This window comes from Arachis stenosperma, chromosome 1 (assembly GCF_014773155.1).
Source record: "Arachis stenosperma cultivar V10309 chromosome 1, arast.V10309.gnm1.PFL2, whole genome shotgun sequence".
NCBI lineage: Eukaryota > Viridiplantae > Streptophyta > Magnoliopsida > Fabales > Fabaceae > Arachis > Arachis stenosperma.
In genome coordinates, this window is record NC_080377.1 from 2,163,295 (window position 1) to 2,183,525 (window position 20,231).

The 20,231-nt window shown below is 35.0% G+C and overlaps 2 protein-coding genes across 2 annotated transcripts; one reads left to right on the top strand and one right to left on the bottom strand.

The window, feature by feature from the left end:
* The first annotated feature begins 1,119 nt into the window (after positions 1-1,119).
* LOC130963338 (uncharacterized) lies at positions 1,120-5,090 on the top strand. Its single transcript, XM_057889467.1, has 3 exons — positions 1,120-1,701; positions 2,926-3,051; positions 3,155-5,090. The coding sequence occupies exons 1-3, from the start codon at positions 1,336-1,338 to the stop codon at positions 4,685-4,687; spliced, it is 2,025 nt and encodes a 674-aa protein (XP_057745450.1). The 5' UTR covers positions 1,120-1,335; the 3' UTR covers positions 4,688-5,090.
* A 1,952-nt stretch (positions 5,091-7,042) lies between these two features.
* On the bottom strand, positions 7,043-14,428 carry LOC130977224 (uncharacterized). The gene is made up of 19 exons (XM_057902192.1): positions 14,012-14,428; positions 13,530-13,717; positions 13,094-13,198; positions 12,898-12,969; positions 12,628-12,775; positions 12,102-12,184; positions 11,678-11,733; positions 10,763-10,899; positions 10,593-10,686; positions 10,412-10,477; positions 10,074-10,296; positions 9,863-9,964; positions 9,531-9,616; positions 9,321-9,443; positions 8,038-8,107; positions 7,859-7,950; positions 7,667-7,771; positions 7,451-7,584; positions 7,043-7,369 (listed from the first exon to the last, which is right to left on the bottom strand). Exons 1-18 carry the CDS (start codon positions 14,365-14,367, stop codon positions 7,468-7,470), a joined length of 2,223 nt encoding a protein of 740 aa, XP_057758175.1. The 5' UTR covers positions 14,368-14,428; the 3' UTR covers positions 7,043-7,369; positions 7,451-7,467.
* Between the last annotated feature and the right edge of the window lie 5,803 nt (positions 14,429-20,231).

Sequence of the window (20,231 nt, forward strand, 5' to 3'; positions counted from 1 at the left end):
AACTTTAGCCTCAACTAACTCTATTCTTTTGACACAGTTATCTGCCAAAAAAAACCCTATTGAAGGACTTTATGAAAGAAAAACCAAGAGGAGAAGTGAAGATGAAGAAAAATGAAATCGGACTTCGTATTTATAGGAAAAATTGTGGATTTAAATATTATTATGTGCACAAAACGCAGGCTGCGTTTTTCGACTTTCAAGAAAAAGTTTCTGACACTAACAAAACGCAACCTGCATTTTGTGGGTTTCAAAAAAAATTCAGCCTTTTCAGGTGCAAAAACGCAAGGTGCGTTTTTTTAAAAGCCAACTAAAAAGAAATTAAAAAAATTTAAAAAGCCAAAACGTAAGCTACGATTATTTTATTTCAAAATTAAAAAATATTTAACAAATATAAAACGTAAGTCACGTTTTGTCTCTGACCCATAGTAGTGCAATATTTTGCATTCCTTCCATTTCTTGGTGATATACATGGCTTCTTTCCATAAGTAAAAAAATCAGCCAAAATTACAGGTTAATTTTTTTGGATATTGGATAAAAATTGATATAATCATTTAATACTAGAAGTTATGATGTTTCACAAAATTATGGGGGCTATAAAATTCGCAAAGTGCAAATTGTCATATTAATGTTTTTTTAATTTATAAAGACGATACGCAGTCTGCGTATTGTATTATTTTAATATTAAATTACAATACACAATCTGCGTATTGTAAATACACAGTCTGCATATTGTCAGTACAATACATATTCTGCATATTGTGCTTGCACAGAACAGCACCCCCATAACACTGTAAAACTCTATTTTTTATAATATTAACGTAAAATTCTCTCCACTCTTCCATATTAAAATAAAAAATCCAAAATTACAATGTTATTATATATAATTCATCTCACTCCCTTATCTAAATTTTTTGGCTAAAAAATTTAGCACGTACAATAACCAAAAGCAACCCTTAATAGTAATTTCCCCTTAGATTTGAAATAGAAAGAAGACTACGACCGTACGTCATGACATATGGACTCGTACACACATATGTATATCACTCTCTCTCTCTCTCTCTCTGCAGTTTGCCTCTATTTTTCTCAGCTGGCAGGCAGGCAAGCTTCCTTCAATTCAATTCAAACCTCCGCCCAGCACGCAACACAACTCCCACAAGAAACAAACAAACAATCTCTCTCTCTCTCTCTCTCTCTCTCTCTCTCTGAGTCTCTGAAACTCTGAGTAACTAAACCGCAACACTCCACACTCTCTCTCTCTCTCTCACACACACACACAAAAGCTGCCCCACCTTGAGCGTGTTGTTCCCAAATGGACAACATTATCCGCACCCAACGATGAAGTTCCCTGGCGACTCTAACCATCCACCGCTGCCATTATTGGCGAGCATTGTTCCCAGTGGCGCCCGAAACCCCTGCCCTTCCTCGAATCTCCAACAGTCGCCGGGGACCTCCCGAAATCCTCCCGTGAGACGAAGCGGCGCTCCTAATGGCAGACGAAGCAGGCACGAAACTCTCCTCGAGACGAACGGCGCCGGAGCTGGCAGCGATCAGCTCCAGCAGGACGAGAAGCCGGTGAGTTACTTCGGTTGGAAGAGGGCGGCCGTGTCGGCGCGGAAGCTCGCCGCTGAGCTGTGGCGGCTACAGCTCCCGGAAGTTGGCGATCACGGAAGAAGCATCGCTGAGGATCGGTTGGGACTTAAGGTAAACCCTCCTTTTTTCTTTCAACGATAATTGATTTTTCTTTTTAATGTTTCTTTTTTTTTTGTAGAAAAAATGAAATATATTTTGAGGTCCATTACCTTTTTGGTGTTTCTTTGGTACTATGCCTTTTAATTACCGTGTCAGGTTGAAATTTGAAGTTTCCATTCAGCAATGCGATTCCTACTTTCTACCTTTTATTGTGTACTGTTTTGTAGGCCCACCTTGGTGATTCTATTGCTGCGTGATTTCAAAGTTTAAGAGTGTTACACATTTAAAATTTTTTCTTTCTTCCTTTCTTGATTTTATTTTTATTTTTATTTTCATGATTATGCCTATTCCATCTTGTGAATGTTGAGTAGAGAGTTTTGTATTAAGCTTTCAAGGGACTTTCTATAGTACACTTGGTTGTTGTTTGTTGCAATAAATGTTGCTATTCAATTAAAGTATAACCTGCAAACCACTAATGAAGAAAAAAAGAGACAGTGCTATAGTTATCCATCATTTTCAACGAAGCAACTATAATTTCCAGCCATAAAGTGTTGCGTAGTTGACTTATGATTGATGTAAGTCTTCTGAAAATTTATTATGGTTCTTTGTAATATACAAATAATTGGAGAAATAGGTTGAATAGAGTTTCCCTGTAGAGATAATGGAAGTTATACGATACTTATGTAGATGTATTGATTTATGATACCAAAAATAGTTAAAATGACCATCAATTTGGAATGGAAGTAGATCTTTTGATTGATCAGTTGTGAAATTATTTGCAACGGAATCTGGGAAGTTGCATGTTTCCAATTCTATCTAATTCTTGTACACTAGATTCTGTTATTTGGTATATTTCTATGCAACACATTCGTTGTTTCATTTTATTTATTTATTTATTTATTTTCGACCGGAAAGGATAGGCAAATAAGCCTAAGTCTTAAGCCCCTGGGACTTGAAGTGGTAAATGGTATGGTTCCTCCCCGAGAGAGCTTCTTAGGTTCGAACCTTTGACCTTGTGGATAAAGCTCACCCAAGACTTAGCCCACTTGCTATAAGCTAACTCCCTCTGGGTTCTATGCAACACATTGCTGATGACATTAGAGAATTAGTATTTCTCCGTGGATCTTATTCTTATGTCATTCATGGTTATCAACTTCAGATCTTGTTAGTTCTTTTGGGGTATAAATTTGATATTTTTTTCACTTCCACTTTTAACTAGTACACACTTATCTACAGCATGGAATCGGACGCTCAAACCTCTATTTTCTCAGTCATCGAAATGGTGTGATGCATGGAGACTTGAAGAATCTGTCATTAAGTCCATATGCCATTTCGCGGACAAAGGATAGAAAGCTCTGTGAGGTAACATTGCAACTATTAAGTATTAACAGCTCTGAAGGATTTAAGATTGTAGTAAAGGCCATATATTTGCATAAAGGCTTGATCATACTGCATTCCTTTTCAGCTCCACCATTCTCTCCAGTTTTCCAGCGCCGCAGCGAAGGGGATAACAAAATGGGATCCTGTTAGTATAGAAACATGGGACGAGGCACAATATATTTGCAACCAGGTGAAACTTCTTGACCAAAAGGAAAGTGCTGTATCTGCTCTTGAAGCTGAACTAGAGCAGGCTCGTGTGAGGATTCAGGAGCTTGAGACTGAGCGTCACTCCTCCAAAAAGAAACTTGAGCATTTCTTGAAGAAAGTTTGCAAGGAAAAAGCCTTATGGCGAAGCAGAGAGCATGAGAAAATTCGTGCCTACATTGATGACATTAAAGCAGAGTTGAGTCAAGAAAGGAGAAGTCGTCAAAGGATTGAAATTGTGAATTCCAAGTTAGTTAGTGAGTTGGCTGATGCTAAGTTGTTAGCAAAGCGCTGCATGCAGGAGTATGAGAAGGAAAGGAAGGAGAAAGATTTGATTGAGGAAGTGTGTGATGAGCTTGCTAAGGAAATTGGAGAAGACAAGGCTGAAGTTGAAGTATTGAAGAGGGAAACTATGAAACTCAGGGAAGAAGTAGAGGAGGAGAAAAGGATGTTGCAGATGGCTGAAGTCTGGCGTGAAGAACGTGTTCAAATGAAGTTGATAGATGCAAAAGTTGCTGTTGATGCGAAGTACTCACAAATGAATGAACTTGTAGCAAATTTGGAAATCTTTCTTAAGTCAGTAAATGTTAACCAAAATGGAACGGATATTAGAGAAGCAAGTTCACTTAAAAATGCTGCAGCTTCCATGAACATTCAAGACATCAAAGGATTTTCATATGAACCTCCCAATCAAAACAATGTATTTTCCATTTTCGAAGATCTGAGCTCTGGTCAACCCAAGGAAAGGGAGATTGATCCATGTGTTGTGCATTCTCCAGTGAGTCATGCCTCAAAGATTCTCGCAGCAAGTCCTAAACCCAATATGATAAGTAAGGTTAACTTTCCAAGGCGATTGGACGCATCGGTGCATGAGATTGTTGATATGCAAGATGACGGAAGTGGATGGGAAATTGTGAGCCATGTTGAGGATCCAGGATCAATCTGTTCACCGGAAGGGAGTATCCCATCTATGACTAAGAATTATCGAGAGCGTAACATCTCAGAGAGGAGCGGGTTTGACTGTAAAGAAAATACCAGCGAAGAGTCCCCATTAACTGAAATTAGTGAAGTTTCTTCAGTATTAAGTAAGCAATCAAAGAAATTATCATCCATAGCCAGGTTTTGGAGGTCTGGTCCGACTAATGCGGATAACTACAAGATAATCTCTGCAGAAGGAATGAATGGGAGTCTTTCAAATGGGAAGTTGTCTAATGGGAGCATCATGTCTCCTGACTGGGGATCAGGTAAAGATGGTCTAAGTCCCCAGGATCCTCTGTGTCAATTGAGATCTCCTGACTCCGGGAATTCACATAATCAGGGTGCAGAGAAGAACAGTTTGAAAGCAAGACTTTTAGAGGCCAGGATGGAAAGCCAGAAGGTTAGGTTGCGCCATGTTCTTAAACAGAAGGTATAAAGCTGAAAATAGAAAGGCTCAGAAGAGATTTGTCACCAACTTGACCCAACAATGATACACATGATGACATGAAGCAGTTTCATTTGAATTGTGGAAGTACAAATAGATTGCTTCTACAAAATCTGCTCAGAAGTGAAGAGCCAAACGTAAATGCACTTTTCCTTTTTCTGACTTCTAGCCAGGTTCAAGTTCTCCATTATCACTCATACTAAGTATAGAGCAGATTTCATTTTATTTTATTTTTTATATATTATTTTTCTTGCCATGGCCTAAATCTTCATATTGTGAAATGGTCTGTTTGTAACGTTGGATCTTAGGAAAATTATGAGAGGCACGTTGCTTGTACTGTATAATTTGAGTCTGAGGAAAACATTCAGCGAAACTAATAATCATAAATTATAGATAATAGCATGTTCTTTTTTTCTTTCGCAATTTCATTTTTTCTGATAAAGGTGTGGCTTACATTTCGTCATAGATTATAGGGTATCACAAGCATGATGTCTGGTCTTGGGACAAAACTACGGGAGTGGATCTTTCAATTTTTTTTTTCAATTGTTTGGCAAAGAGTACAAGGTGAAAGATCATACTTTAACAAATAATTAAGCAAAAAAATAAATAAATAAATAAATAAATAATTAAAACGATCCATTTTTGAAAACTACTTTAGCGGTGTTACATACTTGATCCTTGAAATATTGAGGGCTAACTACCTTCTTTTCCACTATTACGAAAGTTTAAATACTTACAACCACACGGGAAGAAAGACTATGCCCATGTCGATATAACAGCTTACAGCATTACGAACTACATTTCCAAGAACAATTTTAACTGCGAAAAAATGGAGAGAATCTATCTATCTATTCTTATTATATAAAAATTGATATCTAAGTTCTTCTATACTGTATTTAAACCATATTTCTCTTTCTAATAATGCTATATCAATAATTTTATTTACTTGGCAAAACTTAGAAATCAACCAATCATTTTTAGTAAAAGATTTTGAAAAAATTTAAAAAAAATGCTTATCTATTATTATTCAATTAAAACTTAAAGTATTAATTAAATATAATAAATATATATAAAAGTATCAAAGTAATAATTATAAAAATTTTCAGTTATAAATATTAAAATTCTACAACATATACATATTAATATTGTTACTACTACATTATTTGATTTACTAATGCATACTACATAAAACTCTACTACTTTTTATTTCTTAATTTCTCATACCAATTAGCGAAAACTCTTTCAAGTAATTTTAAATTTGCCACATTTTTTTACTAAATACATTCAAATATATCATGATTATAAAATTAATTCATAATTTTATATTTACATTTTTGGTATTTTTCATTCTCATTCATTTTTTTAGACTCAATTAAATTTAAATTTGACACATTTTTTTACTTGGTATATTCAAATATATCATAATTATAAAACTAATTTATATTTTTGGTGTTTCTCATTCTCATTCATTTTTAAAAAATTTTTTCTTTAATTATTTACAACCCAAAACATACCATAAGAAAATAAACTATAACAACTAAAACAAAAGTAAAAATAGAAATAACAAATGAAGATGTAATTTGTACAACTCTAATAATAAACTATATTTCAATGACCAGTATGCAAGTCTATGTGAACGAACAAATAAATCTATTCTTCCTGTTTTTCTTCTAGATCTTCTTTTTTCTTTTGTCTATGTAATTATTTTGTGTTCAATTTCAATTTCATACATTTTCGTATTTTACATTTTTTTTACAAAATTCTGCAATTTTTGTTTCATCTTCCTATTTTTCCTCTTATATTTTTTCTATGTAGTCAACTTCATAAATTTCTGTGTTTAGCTTCACAAATTTATAAATTTTTTAATTTTTTAACAAAATTTTTCATTTTTCTGTTTTATTTATTTTTTATTTTCCTCTTATTAATAAACACAATTTTGAAGAAAAACAACGTAAAAATAAAAAATTCAGAAAACTTACATTTTCTCTCTTGTTTCTTTCTCTAGAAAATAAAAAGATAAAAAAAATTAATAAAATGCAAAATACAGAAAAAGAACAAAAAAGAAGCAAAAACAAAAAACAAAAAACGTAACAGAACAACAGCGGAAGAAGAAATGTGTAATTTATTTAAACCTATATTATTTTCATAATGAAAAAATTAGGGCTCCCAAACTATATAATTTATAAATAAGAAAAAAGATTAATCAGTTTGAATTTTACAAGGTGATTTTTCTCTCCGGCATAAAATTCCAAATTCCAAAATATAATTAATTTGAATTTACAAGGTGATTTTTCTCTTTGGCATAAAATTCCACAGTTGTGATATTCGATTTCGAATTTCTTTTTGGAAGTTGCACTAATTATCATTCTTATATCCAAAATAGTTGACAATAACCATTATCCACGTTATCTATTCATCATTATTCACTTTATCTACAACATGGGTCCAAAACATATATTAGTGACTCCGGCACAAGATTCAGGTGAAACTTCAAAACAAATTAAACATTGAATTACACTCCCAATCAAGATTTAAGAAAATGCAAGCAGAAACTCGGTACATTCTTTGTCCATGACCATTAACATGAGCCATATATGGAGGGCAACAACTGCTATGACAGAAGCTGCAGTGACACCAGAAGCTCAACAATGCAGAAATGTCTAGCAAAGATTTCTGAAGCAATACAAGGTTTCATGAGCAGAGATTTTAAAGTTCTTGTTTTCATATAGATATGAAGAAAGTGATCACCGGTACCTCTGAAAAAGCTGTGCTCAGTTATCAAAGTTGTCGATTTTGATCGGAGTAATATCATCCGCAACATTGAAGTTCCCAATCAATCGTGCAAAGAAGACCATTTGTTGTTCAAGTGTAAACTTAATGTTCTCAGCCTGCATACAATCCATTGCAGCATGCAGTCACTGTTTTCTACATCAATTTCATTTCTATCTAGAAAAATAATTCTCCACATACCTTCCGGAAACCATGTTGCTCTCCTTCATATTCAACAAGAGCAACAGGCACCCCTTTTTCCTTCAGTGCCTGGTAAATTTTCCGAGCTTGATCAGGAGGCACAACCTGCAAATGTGGCATCAGACTAGATCTCGAGATTATTTAAGTTACACATGGTAATATAATAATAATAATAATTGCATTGTTACTAACCTTGTCCTCTAATCCTTGAAATAAAATTATGGGACAAGAAAATTGGTCAACATGGTTGATTGGGGATCTTTCAATCAACTCCTTTTCACCTCCTAAAATTAGTGAAGATATACAGATTAAAAACCAGAGGAAACAAATAAAACAAAGAAGTAACTGTTGAATAGTCATCAGTGACTTACCAACAAGCTTATCAATGTAATGGGATTCGAATTTATGAGTTTCTGCACTCAACAAGCTCAAATCGCCTACCTGTTAGAGAAACCAATTGTAAAAATAATTCTCTTCATCAATTGTTAGGTCAATATTTTAACTTACATTCTTAGTAGATCATACGATGTGTTAATCTTGATATTGGCCAAAATATTGAATTTAGATAAAGTGAGGTTTGTTTAAAATCTGTAAGATACTAAGATTAGATAAACTTGTCCCCAGAAGAAAACAAAACTATGAAGCATGGACACTAACTATGGCGGTGTGTCTGCAAGAGCAACCCAAATGGAACATGGACACTTGTCAGAACCCCAATCAACAAACGTTCCACAAGGGTCAAGATTTTCTTTCAAGGTTGGATATGCACCAGACACAGCTATACACACAACTGAAATGCAATATATGCACACCTAAAAGCATGCGTGCACATTGTTTTTATTTTTTATTTTTTTGTAGTTTCATCTCTAATGTTTGAAACCTCCTTTTTCTTGTCCCAAAAGCTTTCAAATAGACTCAATGTTGTCCCTCTATTAAATCCGGAAAAAAAATATTTTGCACCCTTAGTAACGTGCAGTGAGAATGTAATTAGTTAGCAGTTATTGTCAACCTACCTATTGTCACTATGTTGGCCCATTATTAACCTACTTATTCATCAAGTAAACCCTAATATTTTTTTGGTGTCTAAGTAAACCCTAAGATCTTCTAACAGAAACGTTACTAGATTTTTCTTACCTCTATAATCACAGCATTAACATATTCATACATATTAAGAGAGGAAACTGAACACACATTAACGGTGTCATGTACTTCACTTATATTTATGGTGGGACAACATTGAGTTCATCTGACCAGAATGCTAGAGACTAAAATAGTACTTGAACCATTTTCCCCTTCTTTTTTCTGTTTGTTTGATGGCTCAACAAGAAGTAAAACGTCCGATTGAGGATAAACAAAAAGAAAAAGAGAAAAGGAAGGAAAAAGTTCAAAATATGATAAAAGGGTGGAAAAGGGTTGGGATGCCTTTTTCTTATAATATAAGGTTTTTGTTTTATTTTCATAAGCTGAAATTAGTTGCTTCTAAAGGAGGGGGAGGGGCACAAGAAAAGAAAAGAAAATCTCTTAAAAACCGTATCATTAAAATGTTTTTTAAGCTAAAAGAACTAGTAACTAATCCCTAAAGATTATCATAATCAATGGATATAAATATAACCATGCATGACAAAAGTTAGATTGAAGTTTCAAAAGCACTCACACCATACAAAGAAGCCCCAGCTTTAAAAGTGTCTCTAAAAGCAAGTGCAGCTAAAGTGGTATACCCACCAGCTGAGCCTCCAGTTATACAAAGACGCTCCCCATCAACCTTTCCATTTGCCACCTAGATAAGAGATTATACAATCACTCTTTTAATAGATTCATCAACCACAAAGGTAAGGAAAAAGTATTATAAATACATAAGAATTACCAAATATTTAGCACAACTACAACAGTCATTGACATCAACTATTCCCCACTGTCCCAAGAGTCGTTCTCTGTACTCCCTTCCATAACCTTTTCAAGAAGTATTAGTCAGTTTACTTTCCTCCTTTCAACAACTGAAACAGACTATAACAGGCTATAATGAACACGAACTCGAATAGAAAATTATTTGCAATGAATATTTCATCGGATGGCCAGAAAATAAACAAATAAATGGCCACCGGAACATCTATCGGGCTCAACTACAAAAAAAGAGAAAGATGAAAAAAGTATAATGTAATACAGGGAAATTAAGTGTAGCCAAAGTGAGAAGCATACCAGTGCTACCACCATAATTAACATCAGCAAATGCCCAACCTCTACTAGTCCAGTACTGAATGCTCAAATTTAAAAGTCCACGTGTTTCAGCAGTAGGTCCCCCTGAAATATTCAAATATAACATGCAAATATTTAACAAAGATTACCGTGGCTAAATGAATTAGAATACAGAAGAGAATGTAATGAATTTTTATACAAGACCAAGATTTACCGTGGCTCTTCAACAATAGAGGTGGCTTTTCTCCTTGATTAGCTTGATAAATAGGATTTGTTGGCGGATAAAAGTACGCATAAGCATTTTGACCAGGAACCTCAGTTGGGAATTCAATCAATTCTGGCTTACTGATATACGAACTATATTTTAAGCTATCAGGTGAGGAGGACCAAATAATATTGAAGTTGACTACTTTTGATTTATCATCATCTAAAGTCACCTGAAAAGCAAGGAACCAACCATCTCAGAGGGTGCATTGACAAAAAGAATCTGATTTTTCTTTTCCTGTTTTATCTTTAAAAGAAAATGGGCTCAGCGATGAGGATGGGAAACACCTTGGCAATCGATGATGGATGAACTGCAGAAGCTCCCTCCAAATACAGGCATTCTTTACCAGAAGTCTACAATGGCAACTTGCACAACTTAGATTTTAGAGTTAACTATGAAGCAATTTATCTGGATCCACCAAAAAACAAAAGGGAAAAGAGAAAAAGTGAAACTAATTTAAAAAATTACAATGTTATCCAAATCAGTGAAAGGAATATCAAGCGGAGTTAGTGTTGAGCTCTGCACATCATGAATAATTCCAAGATATGACTTCCCCTGCTGCCTGAAAATACAATCAAAACAGAATGAGTGGATTAAGGTAAAAATGGAAATGAGTGAATCAACAGAGTTAAACTAACCTGTAACTGCAAACAATTGAGTTTCTCTGTTTACCACTTTGAACAAATACATATGAGTTCATACCAAAAATCCACAACGGCCTTGCAAACTCAGCATCCAAAAAATTAACAGGCTCAACCTTATTCTCAGATTCAATCTGTAACCAACTCATTAGTTAGAAAAGAACTATAAAAAGTGAAGTAATCAATTCTTTCAATGACCTGTGCATGCCATCAATTTATCTTTGACAATCATTCTGTTGCACAAAAGCACGGCAGAAAGGAAAAAGCCCAAATATGATACTTCAGGGCCACAGAGTAGTGTCAACATATATAATTTTTATAATCAAAACAAAGGAGATATTAAACATAACAAAGGTGGAAAGATATTAGAAATTAAAACTGATTTCTGGAGACAATTCATACGAAGATCAAATATAAGATTTTGCCAGCTCTTAATATTATTCATAGTAGCATATTGACACTACAAAATCTTAATTTGGTAAAATCAATACTGCACTCATCATTCAGAATATAAATAGAAAAGTACAAAAATCTTTGGAACTCTATTTGTTGAAACAAGCTCAAAGCAGAAAGGCACTAAGTTGGCTATGGAACTTCCATGTTAAAATTTAAAGCTGCTGAATGAACTGTTTACAAGTGATACAATATTAGACACACATTGAAAGAACAAGCACCAAACAAGAAAATTCAAATTGAGAAAACACTGTCAGCTATGAAACCTTCTTGTCAAAAACATTTGAAGCTGTTAATGTAATAAAATATAATTTTGTACCCACCGACATATATGTGCATATATCCTTCCACAATAATTTAAAATCCAGCAGAATATGGAGCAATATAGAAGCCAAAAGTTAATATAAGTTATCATACACTAGAAATGGGTAGCAGCAATAATAAGATAATGAAAATTACCCATCTATGGATATTCCAGAAACCATTTTTCCTATCTGTGATGAAAAAAAGCTCACCTGCATATTAACATATTCAAAGAATAATTAGTTTGAAGAGGCACCTAAAGGTTATAACTAATGTTCCTGTTAGATTCAGAAAAAAACTTTGAATCAGCACCAAGTACAACAGAAGCCGGCAAGAAACAATATCACTCAAAGCATGGGAGTTACAGTATATTGTAAAAGTTCTACATCATTAAATATTAAATAACCTAGAGCAATAAGAATCATGCGTCAATGTCTAATGAAATCATAACTGGATGATATTAAGAAAATATCTTCTTTAGCCAACAAAACTACATGCTTGATAACTATAGCCAAGTTTTTTTAGTTTATAAAATGTAAAGTTCTTTTTCAGGATTAAAGAAGATGCCAAATTTACATACCATCAGGGGACCACTTAGGCTCAGTTGGAGATTCCACAAGTGAAGGATCACCCCCAGCAACACAGACGCGCTTGTGGATCTCTCTGTATGGAACATTAAGATAATTAAACTCCAAGTTGAAAAATAACATATACAAATATCCCAAATCAGTAACTCCAACTATCATTAGTACTTGAAAGCCAGATCCAATACACAAAATAAGAGCATAAATGGATAGTTAAAAAGGAAAAATCTTCTAGAGGGACTAAAATTTTTTTGTAAGCCTGTATCTAAACAATGAATCAACGTAAGGAACAGTATACCAATACATTTGAAGTGTAATAGTTGGGATTTGAAAAGTGGATAGAAATTCATTCATCACCTTTATTTATAATACCATCAAGTACCAGCTGTTTGAACTTGTAACAAATATGGAAAAAACCAAAAAACACATAACAGAAGAACGCTTCCTAATCACCTAAATGGGAGAACCACGTGGTAGGAAAGCTTCTTTAATTTACAGCTAAAAATGAAGTGTCCAGCTCACCCATTTTCTGAAATATAGCCAACCCAAAGTTCTGATCTATCCCATGGCATGTTGGGGTGACTCCACTGGATCCATGCTATCCTTTCACTTTTAGAATCTAGACGTGGGAAAGCATAAAAGTCACTCCCGCCAACTAGAACTTGTGGTTCTGAATATTGCACAATCCAGTCAGATGTAATTGCAATGTTTGAAAATCTTTGAAAAGCAAAAATGGAAGTATGAAACAACCTCTCCCGAGATTAAACTCACAACTAAGAAGAGAATTATTACCCTGAACATCGTTGCTGCCAAGTGCTATAGACACAATTGTCGTAGGAGGATTAAGACTGCTCTCCCGTCGATCTACCATCATGATATACAATTATGATTGAGTAAATAAATGATTTAACAGGTAAAATTTAAAAACACTATGGGGTGGGTCTTTCTAACTTAAATGTTGAAGACAAACAGCTCTGAGACAGCTTACCTTCCCTTACAGTGATAAAACGGTTGAAGCGTGAATCCAATATTCCATCAGCATAACTTACTACAGGTCCACCATAGTCCGGAGTGATAGGTGCAGGAGGCACATCTGCTATGCCAAAAACCACAAAATAGCAGCATTAAAGTAGAAAACTGTAATGCTGCAACACAGTTACACGAACGTCTAACAGTAAAAACGAATGAAAATTCCATATTGTTACCAATCCATCCATTCAATTCAAAGAAAATCCCAACTAAAGACTGATCTTGAAGATGAAACCAACAGGAGTAAAACTGTAAAACCAGAAATCATGCCAAAAGGAGCACATAACACAACACAAACAAAAATATCATTTCATGTCAAATTGTCAATAGTACAGCCTAATAGTAGAGACAATTGAGGATTAATCAATAGTCAATAGTCAATAGTCAATACTCACTCAAGGAACTGAGGGATTGCTTGTATAACCTCTGATCCTTGTAATTTGCGAAAAAGACGACATCCCCTGAAACAGTGAAAGCACCACCTCCATACTCTTGGGCCAGTGTCCTCACTCCAAACTCCTTTGGAATAACATCTACAGGGTCACTTCCCGGATTTTCCGGCTCAAGAACAAGAACACCCCGTCTGAAACACATTGAGTAGCTCAAAAGACTTTAAATAATAAACCAAAATAAACTTGCAAAATCCAAAATCTTTCTAACTTTGACCCTTCCATAATAATGCCACTTTTGGAAGGAACAAACACAAGTTATTGTTAAGGATTCGCACTATTTGAACCTCTCATAAGACTAATCTCGCCGAACAACATGAAAGTGTTTTTTTTTCCTTTTCTCTCCTTTTAATCTTAACTATGAATTTCATTTCTAACAAGAAAAGAGGTAATAATCGAAGAGAGAGAGTTAAGACTTAAGACCCTACCCTCCTTCGGTGGGACGCGATTCGAGCCAAATGAGGCGACCATGTTCATCGACGGCGGTTCCCCCGAGCCTCTTGGAGGCGCCGGAGACGACATCGGCGGTGATCGGTGACTTCCAAGAACCGTAGGGAGCGGTTACTGTGTTGGAGTAAGAGGCGGCAGTTGAAGTCGCCATTCCCCTGCAACAGAAGGAGGGGCGGCGGTTTTGGTGTATTCGATTATGAAGAAAAGTGGTTTTGGCAGAGAGAGAAGGCAAAAGGAGGTAGTTGAGAGTGTGAGTGTGAGTGAAGAGGGACTTGGAAGATGAAGAAAAACGGGTGAGAGTGAGAGTGAGAACACCAGTACCTAACGTGGCCATTGACCATGTACTGTTTTTGTTTTACTTTTTAACTTGCATTGAGTACCAGTTCCGAAGCTACGTTCCAGGGAGGAAACTGCTACGTACATTTGTCTCCGAGTTAACTCAGATCTCTGAAATTGGCCAGTTGCAATGATTTGGTTCATGATTTTTTAATTGTTATAATTTTAATTTTTTAGATTTAAAAAATACATTAATATAGTCCTTTTTCATCAAGTCGTTAATGAGATAGCTCAAATCTTATTATATTGGATATATTAAAACAATATTATACACATTTTGATGTTAAAAGAGCACTAAATAATGTTATTTTAGGGTTTGAACAATATTAAAAGAAAAGAATATAACATTTTAGTATTGTTCAAACTCTCAAACAATGTCATTTAGTACTTTTTTTAGTGCTAAAATGCATACCACGTTGTTTTAATATGTCTAGCATGACCAGACTTGAGCTACACCACTAACGATATTGAATTTCGACGATAAAAGATACATGAGAGACTATATTAATATATTTTTTTAATTTAAAAAATTAAATTGTGATAATTAAAAAATTAAAGACTAAATTAGTACAACTCGTCAATTTAAAAACTAAAATAGAGTTTAACTCATTTGTATCAATTTCATTTCCTAGATTGCATTTGTAGAATGAAAATGCTTATTTAAGAAATGTTTTACTTGCTCCCAACCCATCAATAAAAAAGATTTCATCCGCTTCCTCTTCAATCGATTGCATTCAATTGAAAGCTATTGATTAGTCATCAGTCTTTGTATGGAATGTAGGTCATTTTGAGGCACTTTCATGAGCAATTCTTTTTGGATAACTATGAATCAAGTTGTAATAATTTTGTATTGATTTATGTATTAACTGGATGTGTTAATTAATTAATTATTCTCTACTTACAAACTATTTTACTATACAAATTTATATAAGTCATTTTTTTTAAATTACGTTTGTACATGTGTCTTACACTCACATTTCACGTCCTTTTTAATTTAACAAATTTCAATGCTGCTATTGCACGTTCTTTTTTTTTCGTTATCATCGTTAGTAACATCACCTCCTCCTCCTCTTCCTCTTTTTTCCATTAGAATTTCTTCTCCTCCTTATCTCGTTGTTGAAAATAATGAATAATTCAAATTGTCAATTGAACCAGAACAAAATTGATTACTATTTTGAATTCAATCAAGTGGCTTATGTGTGTTTCGATTCTAGTTAATTTTTTCGTTAGTAGTTTATGATTCTGTAGGTGAATAATGTTTCATCGTTGATGGTTTGAATTGAATGTAATGTAAAAGTTTTGCATTAAAGAAAATATTTTTTTGTATTTACAGCAAATTTGGGTGTAACACGAAGATATTTGAGTGTATTGTTTAAAAATTTTCGGTGTATGTGTACTGATAAGTTCTGCATAATTTAAAACTCTTCTTCTCCCTCCTCCTCATCTTCTACTACTGCTGCTTCTTCATCATCATCATCATCATCATCATTTTTTTTCTTATTTTATCTTCTCAAATTTTTTTTTGTTTAACTCTTTTAGCAAAAATAAAAAAAATCAAATCAAGAGGAAGAAGAAACACATAATAGTACAAAATTACTTGGAATATGATGAACTTACATTCATTCAACTAAAAAAAGAAAGAAAAAAGAAAAAAGAAGAAAAAAATGCAGCATTAGAGGAAACACGTTTCTGTATTTGTAGCAGATTTGGGTGTAACACGAAGATATTTTTTGGTGTATTGTTTAAGAATTTATGATATATGTGTGTTGATAAGTTCTGTATAATTCAAAACTTTTCCTCTTCTTCCTCCTCATCTTCTGCTGCTTCTTTTTTCTTTTTTTCATCATCATCACCATCTTCTTCTTCTTTTTTTTCTTATTCATCTTTTCCTTCTTGTTTTACCTTGTCAAGTTTCTTCTTGTTTTACTCTCTCACCAACACCACCACCTCCTCCTCATTCTCTTCTTCCTCATTCTTTTTTTATTGGAATTTCTTCTCCTCCTTTCTTTTCCTCCTTCTTCTCCACCATCAATTATCTCGTTATTGAAGATAATGAATAATTCAAGTTCAGATTGACAATTGAACCAAAACAAAATTGATTATTTTGAATCCAATCAAGTAGGCTGAGGTATGGTTCGATTCTAGTTAATATTCTCATTAGTAGTTTATGATTCTGTAGGTGAATAATGTTGTTTTTATTTGTGAAAATTATTGTTCATCATTGATGGTTTGAATTGAATGTAATGTAAAAGTTCTGCATTAAAAAAATATTTTTCTATATTTGGATGTAACACAAAGATATTTGGGTGTAACACGAAGATACTTGGGTGTATTGTTTAAGATTTTCGGTGTATGTGTGCTGATAAGTTTTGCATAATTCAAAACTCTTCTTCTCCCTCCTCCTCATCTTCTGCTACTTCATCTTCTTCTTTTTCATCATCATCATCATTATCTTCTTCTTTTTTTCTTATTCATTTTTTTTCTTGTTTTATTTTCTCAAGTTTCTTCTTGTTTTATTCTTTTAACAAAATAAAAAATAAACAAAGAAGAAGAAACACATAATGGTACAAAATTACTTGGAAGATGATGAACTTACATTCGTTCAATTAAAAGAAAGAAAGAAATAAGAAAAAAATACAGCATTAAAAGAAACATTTTTCTGTATTTGCAGCAAATTTGGGTGTAATACAAAAATATTTGGGTGTATAGTTTAAGAATTTTTGGTATATGTTTGCTGATAAGTTATGCATAATTCAAAACTCTTCCTCTTCCTCATCCTCATCTTCCGCTGCTTCTTCTTTGATCATCTTCTTATTTCATATTCTGATCATTCTTCTTGAGAGGAAAAAATCAAACAAAAAAGAAAAAATATATAATGTTATAAAATCGATAGAAAGAGAATGAGGAAAAAAATAGAGCAACAACAACAGTAATTAAAAAACGACCATGAAGATGTAACATGCGAAGAAAAAGGAGAAGAAACGCAAAGAAGAAGAAGAAGGAAGAGGAGGAGGAGGGGGAGAAACGCGAAGAAAAAACGACGATTGTGATTTTGATCCAATAAGAAGATGCGTCTCTTATAATGGTGAGTGAGCGTGCTATAAAAACCGTTGAGTTATTGAGTAGCGCGTGTGTTAACACGCTTGTATGGGTGAGCGTCCTTTTTATTGAATTTGGTCCAACTTATATAATTTGTAGGTCAAAAAGACTTATTACAAACTTGTTAATTAATATTGAATTTGATCCTATTGGATATGAAACACTTTAAAATATTCCAAAAATATAAAACATATTAATTTTTTTAGGTTAAAATTTGATCATACTAAAATCATGTTTGATATAAAAAAATATTGAAATATTTTGTATTGGTAATAGTTAGTGCTTTGAGTGTATTTACACTCTTGATGCAGAAAAATAAAATTATTATTAAAAAGTCAGAAAATAATATACTTATTGATTTATTGTCATCCAATTTGATCGGAAAATAAAAAGGTAGAATTTAGATATTAAACTAAGGTAAATTCTACTCTATCCTTTTTATAATAATATGTATATACATACCACATTACAAAGGATAATTTACATGTTAATTTAGAGGGAGTTGGGTAAAACTCACCTTAAAATAATAGTCGTATACAAAATTTCACTCCATGATTAGTGTTCATACCCTGGCCCAATAATAAAGGCCCAGGTCCAAACAAAAGGCCTAATCCAGAGGATTGAGCCTTGTTGAGCACCAACCTTCACACTAAGAAGTTGGTGTTAACCCCGACTTACTCTAAAGAAGTCGGAACGGAGATTAGCTGGCAAATAAGCACTCATTCAAATGAGTAACTGCCCCTAAAATCTCTCTAACTACTTCATCGAGCCATATCTTAACCTCCCTAAGATAATGGGACGGTTAACACCCTAAAAATATGGCACTACTCCAACGGTGGTTATTGGCTCACCACTATAAATACACTGACTCCCTTCAGGTATCTCTAAGCCCAATACTCTCTAGACCTGCTCACATCCTCGCTAACTTAGGCATCGGAGTGTCTTTGCAGGTACCACCCCCCACTCACTCACGTACACAAGTCGGAAGGAGGCTCCAGCGTGCAAACCAGCTCGGAGGCTACCGTCCACAGACGATTGGCCCAACTAGCGCCATCCATTCTATTAATCTCCGGTTACCCACCGTAACATTGGCGCCGTTGCCGGGGACCCGAGAGATCATCCATCGATGGCGGACAGATCCCACGAAGAAGGTCACGTGGAAACAGATTCTGAGCAAGAGAATCTGGACACAGGCAATAACGATGTGGACTTCACCCTCCACCAGAAAATTGATAATCAACACAGAGAAGGCACCTCCGGAGTAAAGAACCCGAAGGTAAATTCCTCAGAAGGGCGCGAGTCAGAAAAAGAAGGACCATCCCATGTGACTGAACTCATGGGATTAGTCCACAGCCGCCTGGAACAAGAACGGGAGCGATAAAAGGAAACTGAAAAGAACCTAAAAGAGGAGATGGAACGACAAAAAGAGTTAGAAAGAAAACTCTTAAAGTTAGAATCCTCCCTTAAAGGTCGCAACTCCCGTGACGAACAAGAAGAGCCACCCTTAGGTGGGGAGGATCCTTTCAGCGAGGACATAATGAGGACAAAAGTTCCGAGGAACTTTAAAAGCCCTGATATGGACCTCTATGACGGAACCACGGATCCAAAGCATCACCTGAGCAACTTCAAAAGTCGGATGTACCTAGTTGATGCTTCCGACGCTACGCGATGCAAGGCCTTCCCAACCACTCTATCAAAGGCGGCGATGAAGTGGTTCGATAGCCTCCCCCTAGGTCGGTTACTAGTTTTGAAGACCTCTCACGAAAGTTTTTGATGAAGTTCTCAATCCGGAAAGACAAAGTGAAACATGCACCGAGCCTCCTGGGAATAAAACAGGAGGTCGGAGAATCTTTACGAGCCTACATGGAAAGGTTCAACAAAGCATGTTTGGAGATTCAAGACCTGCCCACAGAGGCAGTCATAATGGGGTTAGTCAATGGACTCAGAGAAGGTCCCTTCTCGCAGTCCATATCTAAAAGACACCCCGTTTCTCTAAGTGATGTACAGGAAAGAGCTGAGAAGTACATCAACATGGAGGAAAACGCCAAATTAAGAGACCTGAGTTGGCGACCTGGGCCCCCTCCCTCAACAAAAGAGAGGGAAAGGGAAGCCAAGAAAAAAGAAGAACTCGGTCCCGAGAGGCCAAGAAAATATCACTCTTATACTCCCCTGAAAGTCTCTATAGTGGATGTATACAGAGAGATTTGTAATACTGAACGACTGCCACCCCCTAGACCCATTAAAAATAAAAAAGGGGGAAGCCGCAACGATTACTGCGAGTACCATAAAATATATGGTCACTCCACAAATGACTGTTACGACCTCAAAAATGTGATAGAAAAGCTGGCTAGAGAAGGTCGGCTTGATAGATATCTCATAGAAAGGTCGGACGGTCATGGAAAGAGAAAGCGAGACGATATGGATAGAAGAGACCCACCACCACAGACACCAGAGAGACATATCCATATGATCTCAGGAGGGTTCGCGGGAGGGGGACTTACCAAATCCTCTCGCAAAAGACATCTCAAAAGAGTCTACCAGGTCGGGGAAGAGTCATCCGACCTCCCTACCATTTCGTTTACAAAAGAAAATGGGCAAGGAATAATCCCTGGACACGATGATCCAATAGTAATAACTATGATCCTAGCAAATGCCCATCTCCACAGAACCCTAGTAGACCAAGGAAGCTCGGCGGACATTCTTTTTAAGCCCGCTTTTGACAAACTAGGGTTAGATGAGAAAGAATTAAGAGCCTACCCCGAC